General features: G+C 34.6%; 3 protein-coding genes and 1 non-coding gene across 7 annotated transcripts in view; all 4 read left to right on the top strand.

Annotated features, from left to right (window-relative positions):
• On the top strand, positions 1-16,699 carry LOC124949771 (ETS translocation variant 1-like). Its single transcript, XM_047495449.1, has 9 exons — positions 1-355; positions 4,039-4,153; positions 6,228-6,284; positions 7,715-7,774; positions 10,678-10,825; positions 10,910-11,046; positions 14,471-14,976; positions 15,055-15,391; positions 15,527-16,699. The coding sequence occupies exons 1-9, from the start codon at positions 302-304 to the stop codon at positions 15,961-15,963; spliced, it is 1,851 nt and encodes a 616-aa protein (XP_047351405.1). The 5' UTR covers positions 1-301; the 3' UTR covers positions 15,964-16,699.
• Positions 6,397-6,469, top strand: Trnak-uuu. Its single transcript has one exon. It is a non-coding gene; the product is annotated as a tRNA-Lys (tRNA).
• Positions 16,641-19,619, top strand: LOC124949775. Its single transcript, XM_047495455.1, has 4 exons — positions 16,641-16,811; positions 17,261-17,628; positions 17,737-18,477; positions 18,551-19,619. The coding sequence occupies exons 2-4, from the start codon at positions 17,285-17,287 to the stop codon at positions 18,828-18,830; spliced, it is 1,365 nt and encodes a 454-aa protein (XP_047351411.1). The 5' UTR covers positions 16,641-16,811; positions 17,261-17,284; the 3' UTR covers positions 18,831-19,619.
• Positions 19,241-20,081, top strand: part of LOC124949769 (colorectal mutant cancer protein) — a 26,574-nt gene continuing 25,733 nt past the window's right edge. The window contains exons 1-2 of one of the 4 annotated variants that reach the window (XM_047495442.1): positions 19,241-19,364; positions 19,891-20,016. The gene's annotated coding sequence lies outside the window, so the exon portion shown is untranslated. Of the gene's footprint in view, positions 19,483-19,761; positions 20,017-20,081 lie in introns of those variants that run through there. The other 3 variants (XM_047495441.1, XM_047495443.1, XM_047495445.1) reach the window with 3 other exon arrangements.

A 20,081-nucleotide genomic window follows, 5' to 3' on the forward strand; every position in this document is an offset into this window, starting at 1 on the left:
GACGTTCGCGGTGACAGAATCGAATCGAAAGCACATCGAGAGAATTTCTATATCTATCACTCGTTCTTCTTCGTATATATTTTTGCATCCGTTAATATTTCTTCTTTTTTTTCTTCCTTGTTGCGTCAGGGTGTTGGTGGTTCATCTTTCTCTTTCTCTTTCTCCTTCTCTTTCGCTTTCTCTTTTGCTTTCTTTTCCTCTTTTTCTTTCTGTTACATTTAAATCCTTCATTCTGGTGAGTCTCTTCATAACGAGCACGATAAATCTTGGATAACAAAGAAAGTGTAATAAACGGTTAACGATGAACCTCCCCGATCAGGAGGTACCCGCTGCTACCGCAAATTTGGGGAGATTGGTATGTTGGTATTAATGATCTATAATATATGATCTATGATAGAGAGCGTGTGTTATGTGTTAAATATTTTCATTAATTAAATTAATATGTAGAATTGAAAGAAAGGGCAAAGTAGAATACATTATCATTTTGTGATAATGAATAAATATTTTCTTTATAATATTTATATATATTGATTTGCATTAATTACATAGAAGTATTATGTTAATAAGAATTTTAATACTTGATTATGTTTACGTATTATCGATATATTAAATCATTACGGTCTTTATAGTATTTATTGAGTCGAGTTATCAATCGAGATTTTTGCCGACGCATGTATGTATCTTCATCGTATGATTATACATTATTTAGAAAAATTATATTTGAAGATACAATTTATATTTTATCTTAAACGAGAACATGACGGAGTACGTAAGTACGTGATATTTTATAATATAATTATATCATAAAGTATCGGTATTGCATTGTAATATATATATATACATAAAAAAAAGAAAAGGAAATCGAAAAGATAAAAATAATTGTTTGTTAAATTTTGAAAGAAAATTATAAAGACCATAAAACATAAAGTATTTTTCACTTAATGAGTGAAAGGAAGTCACGTTGCGGATTGAATACTACTGGTAGAACTTTTGTCACCGTAAAGCCACTCAACTTTACAATGGAGATCATATAGTGAAGCGTAGCAAAACATAATGTACTTTCCGAACGATGATCCTCGACTACCAAATTGCCCTGGCACGCGACTCCACGCATCGATGGCTCGTCCCACGGGTGAAACCCCTTTGTGTCTTCTAAACACGTAATTGTCACCACCGTTCGAACCATCGAATCCCCCTTGTATATATATATGTATGCCTGCGTTGCTTGTGTTTGTATGTGTAAAAGTCCCTCTATCACTTTCTCTACATAGAAAAAGCTTTTAACGTGGGTTGGTCAGTATCATTATTTTCGTTAAGGTATAATGTGTTCTGTTATCGCGTTAAAAATTCAAACGAATTTTGTATGATTAGGATCATTGAGAAAAATGATAAGTTTTTGATATATACATTCGAATTTTTATAATTTATATCTGATTTCCTTCATTCAATCAAACGTTTTCTAATCAATAGTATATTGTATAATCAGTCGCGATAAGAAATATTAATGACATTCGAAAGTTTAAAATTTAGATGCTGTCGTAACGGTGATATATCTATAACTTCTAAGCTACGGGTGGTCGATGGATACCCTATGTTAGAAAACTATAGAAATGAGGGGGTGAATGGGACATCGTAGATCTCTCTCGAAATGTTGCTTGATTTATGTTTTTCTATTCGAATAATCAGTTTCCCACGTACTTTACCCACGTAGTTGTATCACCGCTTAATTGACTCTTGTGTTCGAGTGCATATGATACCAGTTGGATTTCCCATAAGGGAATCGGAAAAGGGAGGGGTGATCCTGCTCTGTTTGTCAGCTCGTAATATATATCTATTCAACAATGATCATCTAAAATAATTTCTTTTCCAAAGTTGTCCTAGAGTTTTTTATTTTTTTTTTGTACACATAAAACACTATTAGTAGAAATATTTATTTTGAAGATAAGAAATCTTGTATCATTTTCTTTGTCGATTTCGAAGAGAACTCAATCACTGGATGTGATACTTGTCTTCGATAGTTGGCCTGTTCGCGTTGACAAGTATTGTTCGTGTTAGACTGGTTAGAACTTAGATTCATCATTGTTTTCGCACCCTCTTTTCTTGTTAAAGGTAAAGAGGAAATTCGTATCAAAGTGGATAAACTTCCTTCTCCCGTATCTTTATAGAAACGAATTAAAGTAACGACGTTCAAGTAAGAAAAGATGAAAGATTCGGCTTATTTCATGAAATAAATGAACCTATTTTTAATAGTATTAATTTCGTTTCTTATGAATCCGTCGGACAAATCGAGCGAATCCGAGGTCAGAAATCTGTTTGCGTACCATCGTTTTGTCTATAAGATGACTTTATTATAAAGCGAAGCGAAGTGCGCAATTACGAGGGTGGGGTAGTTATGAGAATCAAGGGGGTATCGAACCCTCGCAAACTCGAGAAGAACGACGGGGCGTTCCCCTCTCGATGTTCATAAGCATCTCCTTTTCACGAAGTCCCGAAAGAGACGAACGTGCATATTTATTCTGTTTCTCTCTCTCTCTCTCTTTCTCTCTCTCTCTCTCTCTCTCTCTCTCTCTCTCTCTCTCTCTCTCTCTCTCTCTCTGTTACGTTGCATCACATATATGCGTATACGTTTATCTATATATATATACGAACACGTGCGTAACGTTACTGCTGCCGTTGTTCCTGCATTGACACTTAACATTCGGTTGGGTCATGAACGCATCCGATGGGAAAAGTCACGGGGGACCATACGTTAAACGGCACGCGGCGATGTTTGCACTTTCCGCTTACGAGTCATTACCGCGTTAATTCGTTCAATTGATTTCGTCGTCGATGAAAAGTAATTCGATAACATCGAATAAGCAACTTTTTATCTTTTCGAAAAGTTTGTACCTCTTTCTTTAAATTATCACTGATGTGTGAATGTTACGTTAAATAGCATATCGTCTTTGCAGATTCTTTTTAATAATAATCACGTAAAAATGATAAGCGTTAAATAAGATATGATAGGAATGTATTCTTAATTTTTTTTTTTTATCTTTTTTCCTTTTTTTTTGTTTACGAGGAAGGTGTTATTAACGATTTAATCTAAGAATATCAGTGAATTTAATTAAGATTTATGTCTTGGCACGTGCCACGTGGATTTAATGTCTTCCCACAGTTATTAGGTCGATTAATTTACGAATCTCTGTTAATTAGAGCTGACGAAAAATATTGGAAAGTAAGAAAGAAGGCAGATAGAAAAAGAGGGAGATAGAGAGAGAGAGAGAGAGAGAGAGAGAGAGAGAAAGAGAGTGTATGAAAAAAGTGAAGAAGATTTGATAAAAATATTATCGGTAAAATATTTTTCGTGTTAACATCATTAAAAACACTTATTGCCTAATTATAATAAATCATTATTATTAAGATTAATGAATACTGTTTATGAAATAATATTTATATCTGTAACTTCCTTATCGATTGACTTAAATCCGAGTCGGAGTTTAGGAAAGGAATAAAATCAGAACGTCTAGTCAAAATTCGTGATATCGAAGGTGCCCACAACGTTATCGGAATGCGCGTTAATAACCGAGAATTCCCGAAACCGGTAATCAAGTTTACCACAAGATTGCTCCGCAAGGAAGGACCCATCCAATCATTCACCGGATGTCCTCCGTGCCGCATCTCATCTTTCTTCCTTTCCCCACCATCTTTCTCTCTCTCTCTCTTTCTCTCTCTTCCTTACTACCACTTTCTCTCTCTCTCTCTCTCTCTTTCTCTCTCTTCCTTACTACCACTTTCTCTCTCCCTCTTTCTCTCTCTCTCTCTCTCTCTCTCTTTCTCTCTCTCTCTCTCTCTCTCTCTCTCTCTCTTTTTCTCTTCCTTTCTCTCTTTTCTCCCTTTTCTCAACTTTCCTGATAGGCTTGTCGTCGTTTGTTTCTCCAACACACTTTGATCGGTTTAGTTTCATTAAAAATTAATATCAAATGATTTTGTCAAATTACTAGTAACATACATACATATAAGCAATATTAGATCAACTGAGTTTGCTTTTTATTTCAGCCATCGGATGACTATGGAAGATTAGCTGTACCGGTGCAAACGACGAGCAGCGACTATTGTTCTCACAATAATTATTCAACGTCTCAGACGACGAACGACGAGAAAACCCAAGCTGGTGAGTATTCAAATCTTAAGATAAAATTTATAATTTACAAGAGAGAAAGAGAGAGAGAGAATTTAATGTAAAATCCAGGTAAAGGGCGGAGAAACGTAGAACTAGATAGGACAACATGGTTTATCGATTTTTCAAGATGAGATAAAAGCCGGCGAAGGAAAGGAAGGAGGGGCAAAGAACGAGCGAAGAAAATTCCATCTCTCTCTTTCTCTTTCCCTCTTCCTCTCTCTTTATTCTATGGTATATTTCTCTTCTATGAGATTGAAGCTTTTGATAACATCACGTTGTTCGACCTCTTCTTATTGCGGCTGAACTATCAGGTCGCGAAGTTTCCAACATATCTTAAACCAGTAAACGTCGCGAACACATAAGAAAAGTGTGTAGACGTTGAAGGCTCGATTAGAAACACGCATAGAATGTATGGGAAGGTAGAACGAAGTGAGATAGAGAGAAAGAGAGAGAGAGAGAGAGAGAAAGAGAGAGAGAGAGAGAGAGAGAGAGAGAGAGAGAGAGAGAAACATGGATCGACCCCCGAAGAGAAGCTGTCACTCGCAGGCTGTCGAGTCGATATCTTTATATAGTTGCATCAACGACGATATTATTTTCTACGGTTCGTCGCTCAGGATTATACTCTGTCGTCGATCGAGACGATGTGGTCGAGTCTAGCGGGCAATTATAGACAAAATCATCCTTTCAATTGCCTTTCGTCGCGAAAATGAGAATTGTCGAGTGGGGTCCACGTTCATTCTATTATCAAACTGAAACACCGAATGATGATCGTACGAATCACATTTATGATCATATTACATGTAATAAATTTCATCGAATATTTTTCTAAAATTTCCCTTTCGTATAGTATTTAATTATACAAACAATATATAATGTATATTGTTCACATGTTTCGCAAAATTTTTTTTTTATCGAATATCGATCATCTATAAAATATATTTGATTTTTTATTTTCAACATTCTTAACCAAGTAACATATATACATACATACATACATAAAATCGTGCGTTTCTCAATGAAATTCGATAAGTAAGAAATTATCAACGCGAAAGAGGCTCCCCGGTGTGTCTTATATGTAGGAGCAAGTAGCATACGCGTGACCCTCCTGTTCGTAAGAACCCTATGGAAATTTAGCTTCGATGATTGACACTTTATATCTAGCATCGGCACGCTGTGGTGTGAGACGGCAGTCAGGATGGACCACCTCCGCCTAACTCAATCAGCACCTATAACGCCGCAATTTCTCTATCGTAATCGTATTACGCCCTACCAACCGTTCCCATTCATTCTTCGGCTCTCGTGATTCTGCATTGAAAAATGTTACAACGTTACCGAGTCCTGGGAAGTGAGTGTCACAACGCGTAAAGTATTCACTAAGATTCTCGAATATTTTCGATCATCAATGAAGGCAACCCTCGAGCTTTTTTTTTTATTTGAAATTAATTTGCTTGTTGTCTTTTTTCTTTCTTTTCTTTTTTTCTCCCTTTAAATAAATGTCCCGTAGAAATGGATGTTAACGAAAGATAAGTTTGACGATTTTCTTATTTCTCGTTATATCATTTTCATTGAAAGGATAGCTGATAGAAATGTAGTATCATTATCTCTAAGCAATGAGCTGAAGCTTAAATAGATTCGATTCGTTGGACGGGATTCTGCGTACGAACAAAACAAAGTTACCAACGAGTGGCTACCCATGGCGAATCTTGAGATCCATTAAACGCACCCCATGTCATACGGTATCCTACGATATATTCTTATGTATGTATGTTCTCGCATTGAAGGGTTCGTTTTTGCTTCTGATTCATCCATTTGCTTTCTTCTCTAGCACGTCTTTCGTCACATCACCATTTTATTTCTCACTTCGTAATTATTTTTCTTACTTCTTACTTGCACTCTCGTCGATTCGACTTTTTTCTTTTTATCTTTATTTATTTCTCTTATTTTCAGATTATAATCAAATTTTTACTTTATATTTATTGTGTGTATTTTTATTTTATATATATATATTATATTAGTTTATTATTGTATTGATCAAATATTAAATGATATTAATTTTTTATTACAGGAAATGAATTATATCCTCCTCAAGATTATACGAGACAAGAGTCTTGGCTTCATGATGGTAAGTTATAATAAACAATAATTTAAAGATCTGTATAAATAATATTTTATTTACTTATATATATAAGTAGGATTGACCAAATAAAGTACATATTGCAACTAGACAAACAGCCGCCTGGATAGCTCAGTCGGTAGAGCATCAGACTTTTAATCTGAGGGTCCAGGGTTCGAGTCCCTGTTCGGGCGATTATTTTTTTGTTTCGTTTTTTTTTTTATTTCAAAGAAAATAAAATGAAAAAACAATCGAATGGTTATTATTATGAAATAATATAAAAACATTTAAAATTAAATAATATGTATATATATGTGTGATAAAAATGTATAAAAAAATAAAAAATCGATAAGATTTTATAAGATACAATTAGTTTATTATAATTTTTATGTTTTTAATATGAATTTTAGAGTATAAAATAATTCGTTTATTATTAATGGATTATTTTTATAATTTGAAATATATCCATTGTGGAATATAATATTATTCTTAGAATCACGATGGTTCGATAAAAATATCATACGATAAACTCGTCGATACACTTTTGTAGATTTTTTTTTGTAAACATTGATCTTAGATAAATCATAGAATATTCACATGCACGCACATATATACATATGCCACATGTGCGATGATATTGCTTATCTTATAAATAGCTCTATGAGTAATACCAAAATATATCTGATGATATTATATAAGTATAATTTTCTAAAGCAAAAATCATTTCTTGTATATCCATTTTATTTAAACCTGTTACTTTGTTAGATAGAGTATCTATTGGATCAATAGTTTGAACATGTACTAAAGAAAACCTGACCCTACTTGTGTTATTTTTCTAATTGAAGTTCAACGTATTGAAGCCCATTAGAAGATTAGATTCTGAAAATGACAATCGGTACCACGGCGTGCTGAGGTGTCCGTTCATCTATTAGCCATCCAATTTTTAAAAGTTTCGTTTTATTTTCCACGTCGACGGATACGCTGTTTTAGCGATAATGAAAAATGTATCTTTCTCTATTTTTTATCTGTATTTTTTTTTGTTCTTTTACACATGTTCTGCTATCACGTAAAAGTTTAGCTCTCTTAGATAAAAACTAATTATCATACGATCATTTATATGATTTTGTCGGAATTGATTATACATATGCAGCGTTCAACTGGTCAGAACATTAATTTTAATTAGGTTTTATTAATACTGTAGATATAACGTAATAGACGCGAAGGGAAACCTGTGACAGGGTTTGAGAAACACGTGGCTTAGATAAACGAACTTATATTTTAATCATAATCGGTTTGATAAAATCCCCCTTCTATCGTTGCATACAATCAATATTTATTTGTAGTGTTTTTATGTATATATTTTTTTAGATAAAATATCAACAATACTTAATTAAATGAAATCTATTTTTCTTTTTTTTTCTTTTTTCTTTCATTTACAGGTAGCAGTTGTGAAACGGAGGGAAGCGAACAGTACGTGCCAGAGTTTCATCAAATACCAAGTTAGTGTACAATATTAGAAAAATATTAATTTGTTAATACATTTTCCTTTTATTTCTAACATCAATTTTAAAAGCATCGAATCGATACATTCAACATTACATGCTAATTACCTGTTCACTACGACCCTATATCGTAAGTGGATCTAAAATTACCGCTGTTCCTAATCCGAAGGAAGTTAATCTCCAAATGAATCGATGTTTCGTGGAAATACTATTCTATCCTACAACAACATGCGTCTCCGACGAAATTGTCTGTTGTATATTTATGGTCTAATAAATTAATTGACGTTTCATATATAATCTTGCATATAAAATCTAATTTAGTATAAACGATTAAACGAATATATCGACATTTACATAGAACGAAGATAAAGCAAAATTTTTCATTGAATTTTCTTCGTTAAACAATTAATTGGAAAATATTTCGATTATTTTCATTTATGGTCATTCAAAGTTATTTTAATGAAATCAACTAAATTGTTCGAAAGATGAGATAGATACTTTTTATTGTACTTGAATCTCTCTTTCCCTTCTTCTCTCTCTCTTTCTCTCTCTCTCTCTCTCTCTCTCTCTCTATTTTTTCCTCTTTTTTTTTGCACCCACTCTCGCGTTCCTGAATATTCACCGTGTAGATTCAGGTAGAGTGGTATGAGAGGAGAACGCAGGAGTTTTTATTAAACCAACGCGTTAGCTCGCTCGAGGGTGATTTCTTCTTTCTATTTTTTAAAGCGGGAGAGAAAAATCAACACTAGTGCTTTAACGCCGCCGATCATCGATATCGGATTATGCGAGTAAGCACTTTATATTAAGCCAGAGGGTTTTCCTCTTTCTTTTTAACGTACTTGTTTTAACATACGGACCAGTTAAACGCTCGCTTCGTGATTAATAACGTAAAAGGTGGTTGTTGAAAGAGAGAGAGAGAGAGAGAGAGAGAGAGAGAGAGAGAGAGAGAGAGAGAGAGAGAGAAAGAACGAAGGAGATCGAATATATTCAAATTATAATTTTGGATAAAAAGAAAATTACGTTAGGATATATATAGGGTGAACCATAGGAAAATTGAAAATATTGATTGGTAATTTTTATTATTTATGGATAATTTATAATAATAAACAAATTACAAGCTGATTTGATACTTTTTTTAAATTCGTTTAGAAAATATCGGATATGTAAAAATTTATTAAAGTATTTATATTGCGTGGTACACCCTATAGATTGGAAACGTTTGGTTCGTGTAAATAACCAAAGGGCTCGCATTTGATGAACATGCATACGTATCTTATTCCTTCAGACTTTGCAGTTTGATATTTGCAGAATGAATTAAATTCGATGTTACTTTCATTTCTTTTCTCAAAAAACGATTTATATCCTACGATCTTATTAAATCTCTGTGATTTAATTCTTTATTATTTAATTATATTACATAATATAATTAATAAAACTGTCGAACTTAACATATTAATTAATTCGGTTTTAAGTTTATTATCTGGTAAGTCAAGTAAACATTTGTATTTAATGATATGCGTTCGAATGATCAACCAATCGTTCGAGGGGTAGTTTAAATAACGAGAGGGATGTATTAACACACTCGATTACATTTAAGGCCAATCAGATTTGTCTTCTTCGATGATATTATTTATTCGATCACGATGAATTATTTCATTGATATCTTTCAAGAACACTTGTATCAAATTTATTTATGTTAATTAAAATGCATAATCATTTGAAATATTAATGATTAGTAGAAAGGAAGAGTATATTAATCTCTTAATATATAATATAGTTATAATACATATCGTATGCACATAAATTTATGTGTACAAATTTTTTTTGTCTCTCTTTCTTTCGTTTTCTTTAATCATCGATAATAAATGATAGTTTCCAAGTATATATATGACATATGTTGAAAATAATGTCTCGTATTATACGTTTTCTACATATTTATAATAATTTGTCGACTTAAATACTTCTCTCTCTCTCTCTCTCTCTCTCTCTCTCTCTCTCTCTTTCTCCTTCAATCTCGTAACAGTAAACTTCCGATGTTTACAAATACAATGATCGCCGGAGGTCTCTGACTTACGCTTCCCACGGCTGGAGTCTGTTTGATTTATCGAAGGGCCGCGCCCCTCGTCCGCGCAAAATCGTCGGCATCCCCCATTAAGTTAGCTCTCATCCCCTTGGTTCCCTTACCCATGTGTCTTCTCTTCGTTTCAGGTCTTCTCCCTTTTTTTTCTTTTTTCTTTCGTCTTCCACGTGCCAGCGCTGCAACGATGCGTCTTCTCTTCCGGTCCTGGCACGTGCGTCTCACAGAAACTGACTTTCTCCTGCTATCATCTATGACTTTCTGTACTTCTCCCTCTCTCTCTCTCTCTCTCTCTCTCTCTCTCTCTCTTTTTGTTTTTCTCTTTTTCTTCTCCTTTCTAGTCTCGCCCTTCTTCTTCCAGCGAAAAAAGGGATAATCACTGCTTTGCACTTGATAAACGATAATGACATGCACTCGAGCAAAGGTGATCCATTTCGGAAATGGCAGAGCAATATCGTATACCGAATCGATTTATTTTTATTTTACAATTTAATATTTAGAAAATATTCGTGCTTCTTTTTTTTATTTGCTATATAATATATTAAATTGCCCGAAAAGTTTGTGTACCGGTTTTTCTCTTTAATCTTTAATCTTTAATGAAACGCGATATTGAAACGTATTACTAAATTACAACAATAATAACAACAACAATAACAATAATAGTTTTATAAAGAATTAATATATAATACGTATTTATGAATTTAATGAATAAAGAGTAATGCTGAGTAATGAATGAATGAACGAATGAACGAATGAATGAATAAATGAATGAATTTGGGATATATTTTGAATACTCTACTTTGTTTTCATTTTATATTTTCAGATGGTTGCGTGAAACAGGAATCGGGGAATTGTGAAAGGTCCCGGGAAGCTCTTTACCATCCTCAATACACAATTTCCGTCGCACATCCATCCACCCTTAATACTAATTTTCTCGATATAAATCCCAGTACTCCAGCTGATTGTTTCGTGTGAGTATGTTACAGAAGTGTTTTTTTTATTGCTAGATATTTTTTATTATAGATAATAAAAATGAATCTTCTCGTTGTTCTTAGAAACAATAGGCTAAGTCCGCAGAAAAGTGAATCTTTAAAGAATGTTGCCGTAAAAGAAGAACCAACTGATAAGGGTTATCTCGAGCCGGTTTCTGTTTCCACTATTTCGTCTTCGATAACTCAGAGCTCTCAGAACGGTAAGATTACACGAAGATTTTATTTATTTATTTTATTTATTTTGTTTGTAACTATTAATGATATTCATGAATTATATATATATTTTTTTCATATATTATAGTGTCTAAAAGGAAGATAGTATATTAAATGTCAATATTAAAATTCATACCATGACAAATTTCTATAGAAAAGATTCACGCACCATTGTTCTTTATACGGTTCATAAATAACTGGAATAAGAGGGTGACGATTCTACTATACTATCCATTTATTGACTCATCACAAACCGAGACTAATATACTATGAGAAAATCATCCGTCGATGTTATCTCCTTGGTAGAGAGTCCATTTTTCATTTCATACGAGAGAAGTCGATTATTTTTTTCTTATATATATATTTTTTTTTTCTTCTTTTTTCTTTTTTTCAAAGAGAATACAACGAATAATCGAATGATATATTTCATATATAAGACGAAGAAAATTTGATAGCTTCCTGGTGAAAAGTAATGTAGTTTCTCCCTTGAACGGTGAATAAACTCATGCATTGTTCTAAGTATGCATAATTGAATAATTGAAGACTGCTTTCAACTCTCGAAAGCCGTGGAAAGCGTCTCCTAGAATTCAGCGAAAGCTGGTGGGCGAAGTACAGAACTCCAGATGCTCTCCCGTGGGAGATTGAACGTCGAAAGCTCTTTCATGGTCCAGTAGTGAAATGTAACAATTCAAATAAGAACGAGTAGATATGATTTTCTAAAATATCCTGTTTCAAAAAGAACATCTTTCTCTCTCTCTCTCTCTCTCTCTCTCTCTCTCTCTCTTTCTCTCTTTTTCTCTCTCCCTCTCTTGTAGACTTTAAAATCAGATTCTGCTTTAAAAAATTAATTTACTAAAAAATATAAAATTATTATTAATTTAAGAAAATATAATAGCATAACTAAACTGTTATATAGGTTTTAAAAAATACTCGCTTTTTCGTTAATAATTAAAAAACTTTTCTATCATTTGATATCCTATCTAATTAGAATGGAAAATGATAAATAAGGTAAATAGAGGTTACAAATGACTATGAAAGGCTGAAATCAAGGTTTGCAAGCTCATGCTCTATAATCTGTCCGATTAGTCTTTACGCACACAAGGATAACGAATCCTTTAGGAACTCGTTTACTATATCTATCCATCAGCACGATGTATATCACGATACCCACCTACTTCCAAGTCACTAGGGAATTTTGCTACGGCCTCTCTTCAGCTAATTCTCCCTACCATTAACCGTTTCAATTATTTAGACGTAGTTTACGGTAATAATAGGATGAATCCTCTATCGTTGCTATCGATGATAGCTTTTATTCGGCTTGTTACACCATATTAAATTCATTATAAAAATAAGAAAAATGAAAAGCGATATATATATATATATATATTTTTTTTTTTTTTATAACGTGAGATCAATACTTTTCAATTGATGATTCTCATTGATATGATTCAAATCAATCTAATTTATTTCGTGAACATATGTATCGAAACGTTAACATGTCCAATCGCTCTTCTGCGTTCAACGCTTGTTTCAAAATAATGAACGGAATAGTAATAACCTGTTAATGGATACCAATTGTTCGTGTTCCAGTAATTAATCCGTACGATTCCCAAGGATTACGAATCGGTGATCGCGATTAGTTTTACATGTATCTATAGATCGATCCAGCACCTAATTCATATCAAATAGGAATATGCGTATCTATAGAATGCACATTATAATAATATTTTATGATCGTTATTATTCGTACTTGAAGAAAATTAAAAGAACGAAGAAGTATATTGCTTTGGGTCAAGGCAAGCCATTTGGCAAGCAAAGTAGATGTAAAATCGTGCTTGCATTATTAATTGAGCACAGCGCCGGAATTCGGGACTGACAATGAGAGACAGAGCGAGGAAGAGAGAGAGAGAGAGAGAGAGAGAGAGAGAGAGAGAAAGAGAGAAAGAGAGCGAATAGGAAATAGGGAGGGCGAAAAAGAGCAAAAACGAGCGATACCTTCTCTCGTTTCTGAGAATGGACGAGTGTAGGCCGTCCTCTTACGCGAACAACCCTCGTGTGCACCGCCCCTGATCACCCCTGGCCTCGCAACCCTTTACCTACCCTAGTGAGCACAACGCCGCCAGTTTCATCAGTTCGTGATTAATTTTAATTTAAAACCACCCGCAAAGCCTCTGGTCCCGCTCTCACCGACCTAGGACCAACCCCTTTCCATCCTCATTCTCCTACTCTCTTTGGAGAGAGAAAGAGAAAGAGAGAGAGAGAGAAACAGAGAGAGAGAGAGAGAGAGAGAGAGAGAGAGACAAAGTGGTAGATTAGCCCTGGAGCTTCCATTCCCTTCCCAAAAGCTCCTCTCTTCGAATACCCACGATCCAACCGACGTTTACCGTGGCAGGTAAAGTAAAACGCCAGTTATAGTTGACTTTCGTGAACCTTCCTGTTAATTCTCTCTGCTGGGCTCTGTGGGAGATAATAATGATACGAGGGGGATGATGTAATGTGATCACTGATTCGGCCGAATCATTGAGTTATCTTGAATGAGAATAAAAGTAGATTAATAGATTTAAAAATCGATTATATATAATATACATATCTATATATTAGGTGAATATACTAAAGTTTAGGAATAAACTACGTGCTAAATAATAATCAAGCACACGCTGAGTCTCAGAGAGAAACTTCACGAGGTCACGATATTTCATCGTAGCGAATAAGTCTCGGCATCAGAGCTTTCTCAATTTTTCAATATTCCCCTGCACGACTTGAAGCGTAACCGGATTACGGTTCGAGAATGGCTTTTTCGGGAGCTATGGTGCCGGAGTAAAGGGGGAGAACGAGGTGGAGGAGTCGGGGTCGGAGGTAGCGATGGTGGTGGTTGCGTAGTCGTTGCTGGTGATAGTGGTGGTATGGTGGTGTAGCCTTCGAGAGCACAGCACCCGATTAATATACATATCGCACGAGCTGTACGCGGGATTTCAGAGGTACCACGACGCCAACGCTATCCGCTTGCTCGTCAGAGCAAGCCAGAGCAACCCCGTGGGCTTTGAATATCAACCAATTTCCTGCCGATATTTGTGTGACGAGCACTTCACCAGCGACGGCGCGTGAGTGCAATTGCCAATGCGTTCCTCTACGTTTTGTCTTCCTATTTTCCCATCCTCCATAACGGTTTTCCATCTATACGGATCTTCTTCTTCTTTTTCTTTTTCTCTTCTTCCCTCTCTCTTTCTTTTTCTCTCTCTTTCTCTCCCTCTCTCTCTTTCTCTCTTTCTCTCTACTCTTGTCCATGAGTAACGATGAACGTAAGGGAAAAGAAACAATGAAAGAACAATCAAAACGTACATACATATGTCCTAATGGACGACATGATTTTTTTAGTAACAGATTCTAACCAAAGCTTTTTTTCTTTTACAGTAAACAGCTTGGTTTATCCGCAACAACAACAATACGGGATTGGTACCAGAGAAAGTAGAAGTTCACCGATACCCAGTCGACCAGCCAGTGCTTTTTCCGGTACATCGCAATGGCAACCACCTATTTCGACTCCGTCAGAAAGCTTTTTACCGCGACAAGAAGGCTGGACGTCTGATGGCTATGGAAAACGTAGTATAACTCCGACCTGGACCGAATTAGGAGTTCAAGCGGAATCGAGAAATTCGTCGTGGGAACGACAAAATAATTGTTTGCAAAAACGAGGATCACCATCATCTTCGTGGAGCTCAGAATACATTAGCAAGAGGCCATCGTCGACTAGTGCGACAACTACTTGGAGCGATGTGACAGTTGGCTATCAACAACAAAGACGAGGATCTCTTCAGCTTTGGCAATTTCTTGTCGCACTGTTGGATGATCCAACGAATGCACCTTGTATTGCTTGGACCGGTCGTGGCATGGAATTTAAACTTATCGAACCGGAAGAAGTCAGTAATTTTTAATAAATACTTTCTTGTAATTTTTCTAATCGACTTATTAAATTCGATTAAAAATCATTATTATAGGTAGCGCGTAGATGGGGTGTTCAAAAAAATCGACCGGCAATGAATTATGATAAATTAAGTCGTTCCTTAAGGTATTATTATGAGAAGGGGATAATGCAAAAGGTGGCAGGGGAAAGATATGTTTACAAATTCGTATGCGATCCGGAAGCTCTTTTTAACATGGCTTATGGAACTGGAGGAACTCCTGCACTTTCCACCGAAGTCCATAGTAGCATGGTAAGAACGCACACAATGTCGGGAAAGACGTGTACCACAAGTGACATAACCGAGCTTGGTAAACATTCTACAACCGGTTACGGTGATGCTGTTCTTGCTATGTATTCGAACACGGCTGCAGGTTGGTGATCAAAGTGTTTGTATTTAATGATTATTTCTACTCGTTAAGAGTTTCTAAAACTCTAACGATGTTCTTATATCGTGTTTTATTACTTATGAAATTAACGCTATGATTAATATTTATCATTTACAACAGTTTATGGACCTTCCACTTTGCATCATCTGCATCAATACTTGGGTGCTAACGAAGATTTTAAAACACCGACTACCAGATATCATGCGCATTACTCTGCGCAATACGATAATCACCATCACCATCATCACCACCATCATCATCATCATGCTACTTCAGCTTATTCAGAAACTTTTATAAATTATGGTCGATTATCGACGCTAGAACATCCCCTTGACATCAGATCCCAAGAACAACCAAATAAAACTTCGTATAATCATGAAGGAGAGAATATCAATAGAGAACGAGAAAACTTACCGATCAGCTATGACGATACGCAGAGATCACAGTTACCAGCACCGTCGGCAACAACGGAAACTACAATATTGGACAGCAGTACGAATTCGAAAATCGAACAAGCACCATACGCTTGTTTAGGCGTTGGTAGCTGCGTTTGTTGAAGATATATAAATTTCTTCAATATCCTGAATGTTCATCGATAACGAGTTGAATGTTCTTTGTCGAAAAAAAAAGAAACAAAAAAAAATAAGTTTCCTTCACCAGCGAATTTTTCGTAGATCCCTGTGTAAATATATTTATTCTTTTGCATAAGTCTTCGATGAGATGGGAAAGATTCGTTTAGTTAGAAATTATTATTTTGTCGAAACGAAGATTGAACGTAATAGAACATTCTCTAGATAGAAAATTCTGTTTTTCTTTTTTTTTTTTTGTCAGATCTGATACGATATGTTGTAATTTATTCTGTAAATAGGCTAATATAATAATTAACTTTAGCAGGCTTTGTTACTCGAATTAATTGTAAGTATATCCTCTGTGGAATTGAAATAATCATAATTCGAGAGCCTCGAAAAATACGTACGTATATATAATAATATTTATCGATAGACGCTTGCCTTGCGAGGTCTGATCAGGACTATCTTTTCTTCGGAATAATATCTCGCGGTCATTGCTTAATATGACGTAAGTCCACGACATCGTACGCGGAGGTCGAGTGTATATTTCAGGCTCTGACACACCTCAGGACATGTTTATATTTGCCTCTCGCTCTCGCGCATTAGGTTTCTATAGCGTTAGAGCTATGTTTCTCCCACCCTCATGTAAGCACACAGTGGCAACTATAGTCGGTGACTTAAGCTAAACGGTGATGGGTTCGCAACTGTCACTCTGAAGACAAAATGCGTGGAATCGTACATTCCGATAGTGGAATTCGTTAGAGTGATATCGTCATCGATTTAGCGGCGAATCTATTTTAGTTGAGGAGTGTAATTTATTGTTAATCGTGAACTTGGTAAGTTTACTCTAATCGAGTAATTGTAGAACACACTTTCGCTAATGTAAATATATCTATATGTTTACAAAAAAAAAAAAAAAAAGAAAAATTATACTTTTGCCCTGAAAATATTTTTTAGATAAGTTTTTTACGCCACAACTTTTTTATTTCCATAATTATCATCGATAAGACCGTTACGTTCCCTGTTTATTCGTATTCGTTATCGGAATATCGTTCGTATAATTCTAATAAAAATTTCAAATATTCTTAAACTTTTACAATACGTGTTTACTTAGACGTAATAGATTTTGCAATATTCATAAAATCATACGCAAATTAATATTTCAAGTACTTAGAATGAGTCATTTTTTGGCTCATCCCATTCTTTGTACAAATGAATATAGATGACTCGTGAATCTTTTTCTGCGTCATTGAATAATTTTGTCAAAATTAAATATTCATTTCAGTATAAATACGTTTGATTTGTCATCATGGGTAAGACGAAGTCTTCCGAAGTAGAAGAAGGATCGATGGGTTTCAAGGATAAGCAGAAGGCTTTGGATACATTGAAATTTCTTGATGGTCGTGATATAAGTTATCAATATCACGTCATAACCAGCTTTGTAAGTCGCGTTAAGAGAACATTACAAATAACGAAGGACGAGGAGAAACTTTCGAATTTGCGAGATGCTTTGAAAGTATTCGAAAATTGGTTGACCGATTATAAAGAAAATAATCGTGGAAAGGAAAATCTTTCATATTTACCGATCGACACGATTAAGGCTTATAGATCACTCGCCAAGAGATACGATCTGATCGACGATGATTTTTACGTGTAAGTTTTTAATCTGTCTGATGTCGAAAAATAATATTCGATCTATTTCTTAATAATTTTTCTTTTTCTTTTTTTTTTTTTTTTTTTTTTTGGATTTTTATATCGTAGCGCTTACAGAAAGGAAAAAGGAGATTACAAAAATTTACGTACTTCAAAGTTACAAAATAACAGGATAACATGGGACATCGAAAGGAATCGTAGATTAAAGGATATAGTTGCTAACATCAAAGAAAGGAATATACAATGGTATGAGACAGATATTGGTGATTTAAGAGGACTTCCAACTAAGGAACACGTTCGATGCATCATGTTAGGATACAGTCCGGATCCGACAAAGTTGAAAAAGTTGATGGCAGAAGTTGCATCGAAAATCGGTATTATAGATGACGTCGATATGGAAGTTGAAGAAGAAATCACGAAGAAGACGAACAAGAGAAGCCACGACAAGAACACATCGAGCAGCGAAAGCGAGTCTAGCGAACCCGATAGAAAAATTGCGAAGTTATCCTCTGATGTGGAAGAAGAGAAAAAAGAAGATAGTGGTCTTAGTTTTAAGGATAAAGAAAAAGCTTTGCAGAGTATCAAATCTCTTGAAGGACGAGACTTGAGTTATCAGTATCATGCTATTGCTGGTTTGGTGAGGAGAGCTGAAAGAGTAATATCGTGTACGAAGGATATAAAAAAAATCGAGAATATGAAGGAAGCTGTTCAAGTATTCGAGGATTGGATTACCGACTATAATGTAAATGACAGATCGAAAGATAATTTTAATTATTTATCGATCGACATTATACGAGCTTTCGAACCACTCGTTAAAAAATACGATATTGAGGATAAAGGGATTTTAAAGTAAGTCGTTAATGTCTTATAAAAGAATTGTGAATTTAATTGGATCATTTATTATTTTTTGCTTTGCATATAGGGCATACGAAGAAGTAGATGGAGATTATAAGAAATTGAGGACAGTACAAGTCCCACAATCCGATTTAACGTGGGATAGAAAAAGAAACAAATTTCTTCGAGAATTTGTGGATCATATGAAAGAAGAAAAGGATATTTCTTGGTTTCAAACCGACGGAGATCTTCAGAGTTTACCGACTAAAGAACATACGCAGTGTATTATGTGGGCTTATAGTCCTGATCCTACGAAATTAAAAAAGCTCGTGTCCGTAGTTAAAGATAAATTAACGTCTACAGTTTGATATACTATAACTAATTATCTATCTACTATATCTAATTAGTTATCGTATAAAAGCTTTCATGCTCTTAAATTTTTTAAGCTAAAGCTAAACAATTGTTTAATTAGTTGCATATATATATATATATATATATATATATATATATATATAATATGTATATATAACTAATGAGAAAAACAGATTATTTCCTTTTATTTGCAGGTCAAATATTTTACACAATTAACCATAATCAAAGTCTGTAATGTTTATAAAAGAAAATATAATATTTAAAATGTATCTCTATGGTATGACGATATTAGTCAAACGTTAATACGAAATTCAAATATCCCGCTGTCGTTAGTAACTAACGCCATCTTGTCGATATCAAGGCGCGCACGAGAGAGAAGGCAAGATGGCGTTAGGCATCATGTTGGTTTTTCGAGCGGCGAGCTCAATCGATAGTTTTTATTGCTGTCGCTGACTCGCGAGGGAGGGTGAGCCTAGAGTACAGTTTTGAGGTTAGGGTTAGTGACTCGGTGACACTGGAAACGATAACCGGTGGGTAGCAGTGGATTTTTCACTTGCTTACGCGTATCGAAGAGTCGAGAGAAAAGAAGATTCCAAACATTTTCATCATTCTTCCTTTACATTTCAAGTCTTTTATTCGTGGAAACTGGTTATTTTCATTGGATTTTCTACATTGTAGGAGAAAAAAAAAGAAAAAAGAAAAAATACTCGAGTGACCGAAAGAGAAAGACAGAGAGAGAGAGAGAGAGAGAGAGAGAGAGAGAGAGAGAGAGAGAAAGAAAGAAAGAAGAAAAAGAAAAAGAAATAGAAAGATACTACAGATTAAACATAGAAGAACGATTAGAATAAGATAGAAAAGCAATTGGATTCCCTCGAACTTGTTACCCTCTTCCTTTTAGATGTAGTCAGAATACGACGCGTTCGAGGGAGTAATAAAGAAAGGAAAAGAGAAAATTACACAGTCCAAGAATAACTTCTAGTGCTTCTCTCTCTCTTTCTTTCTCTCTCTCTTTCTATCTATCTATCTTTATCTATCTCTCTCTTTCTCTCGTAAAAGGAAGAAGAGGAAGAAGGAAGAAAAAAAACTTATTTATCAACGTAGTACGATTCCGCGCCTTTTTCCAAGGAAAAAGGCAAATATAAACGAAGAAATTGAAAAGATCGTGTATTATAATTTTTATCGGTAATTACTTTAACTCAATATATATATATATATATATATATATATATATATATATATATATATAT

This window comes from Vespa velutina, chromosome 6 (assembly GCF_912470025.1).
Source record: "Vespa velutina chromosome 6, iVesVel2.1, whole genome shotgun sequence".
Classification (NCBI taxonomy): domain Eukaryota; kingdom Metazoa; phylum Arthropoda; class Insecta; order Hymenoptera; family Vespidae; genus Vespa; species Vespa velutina.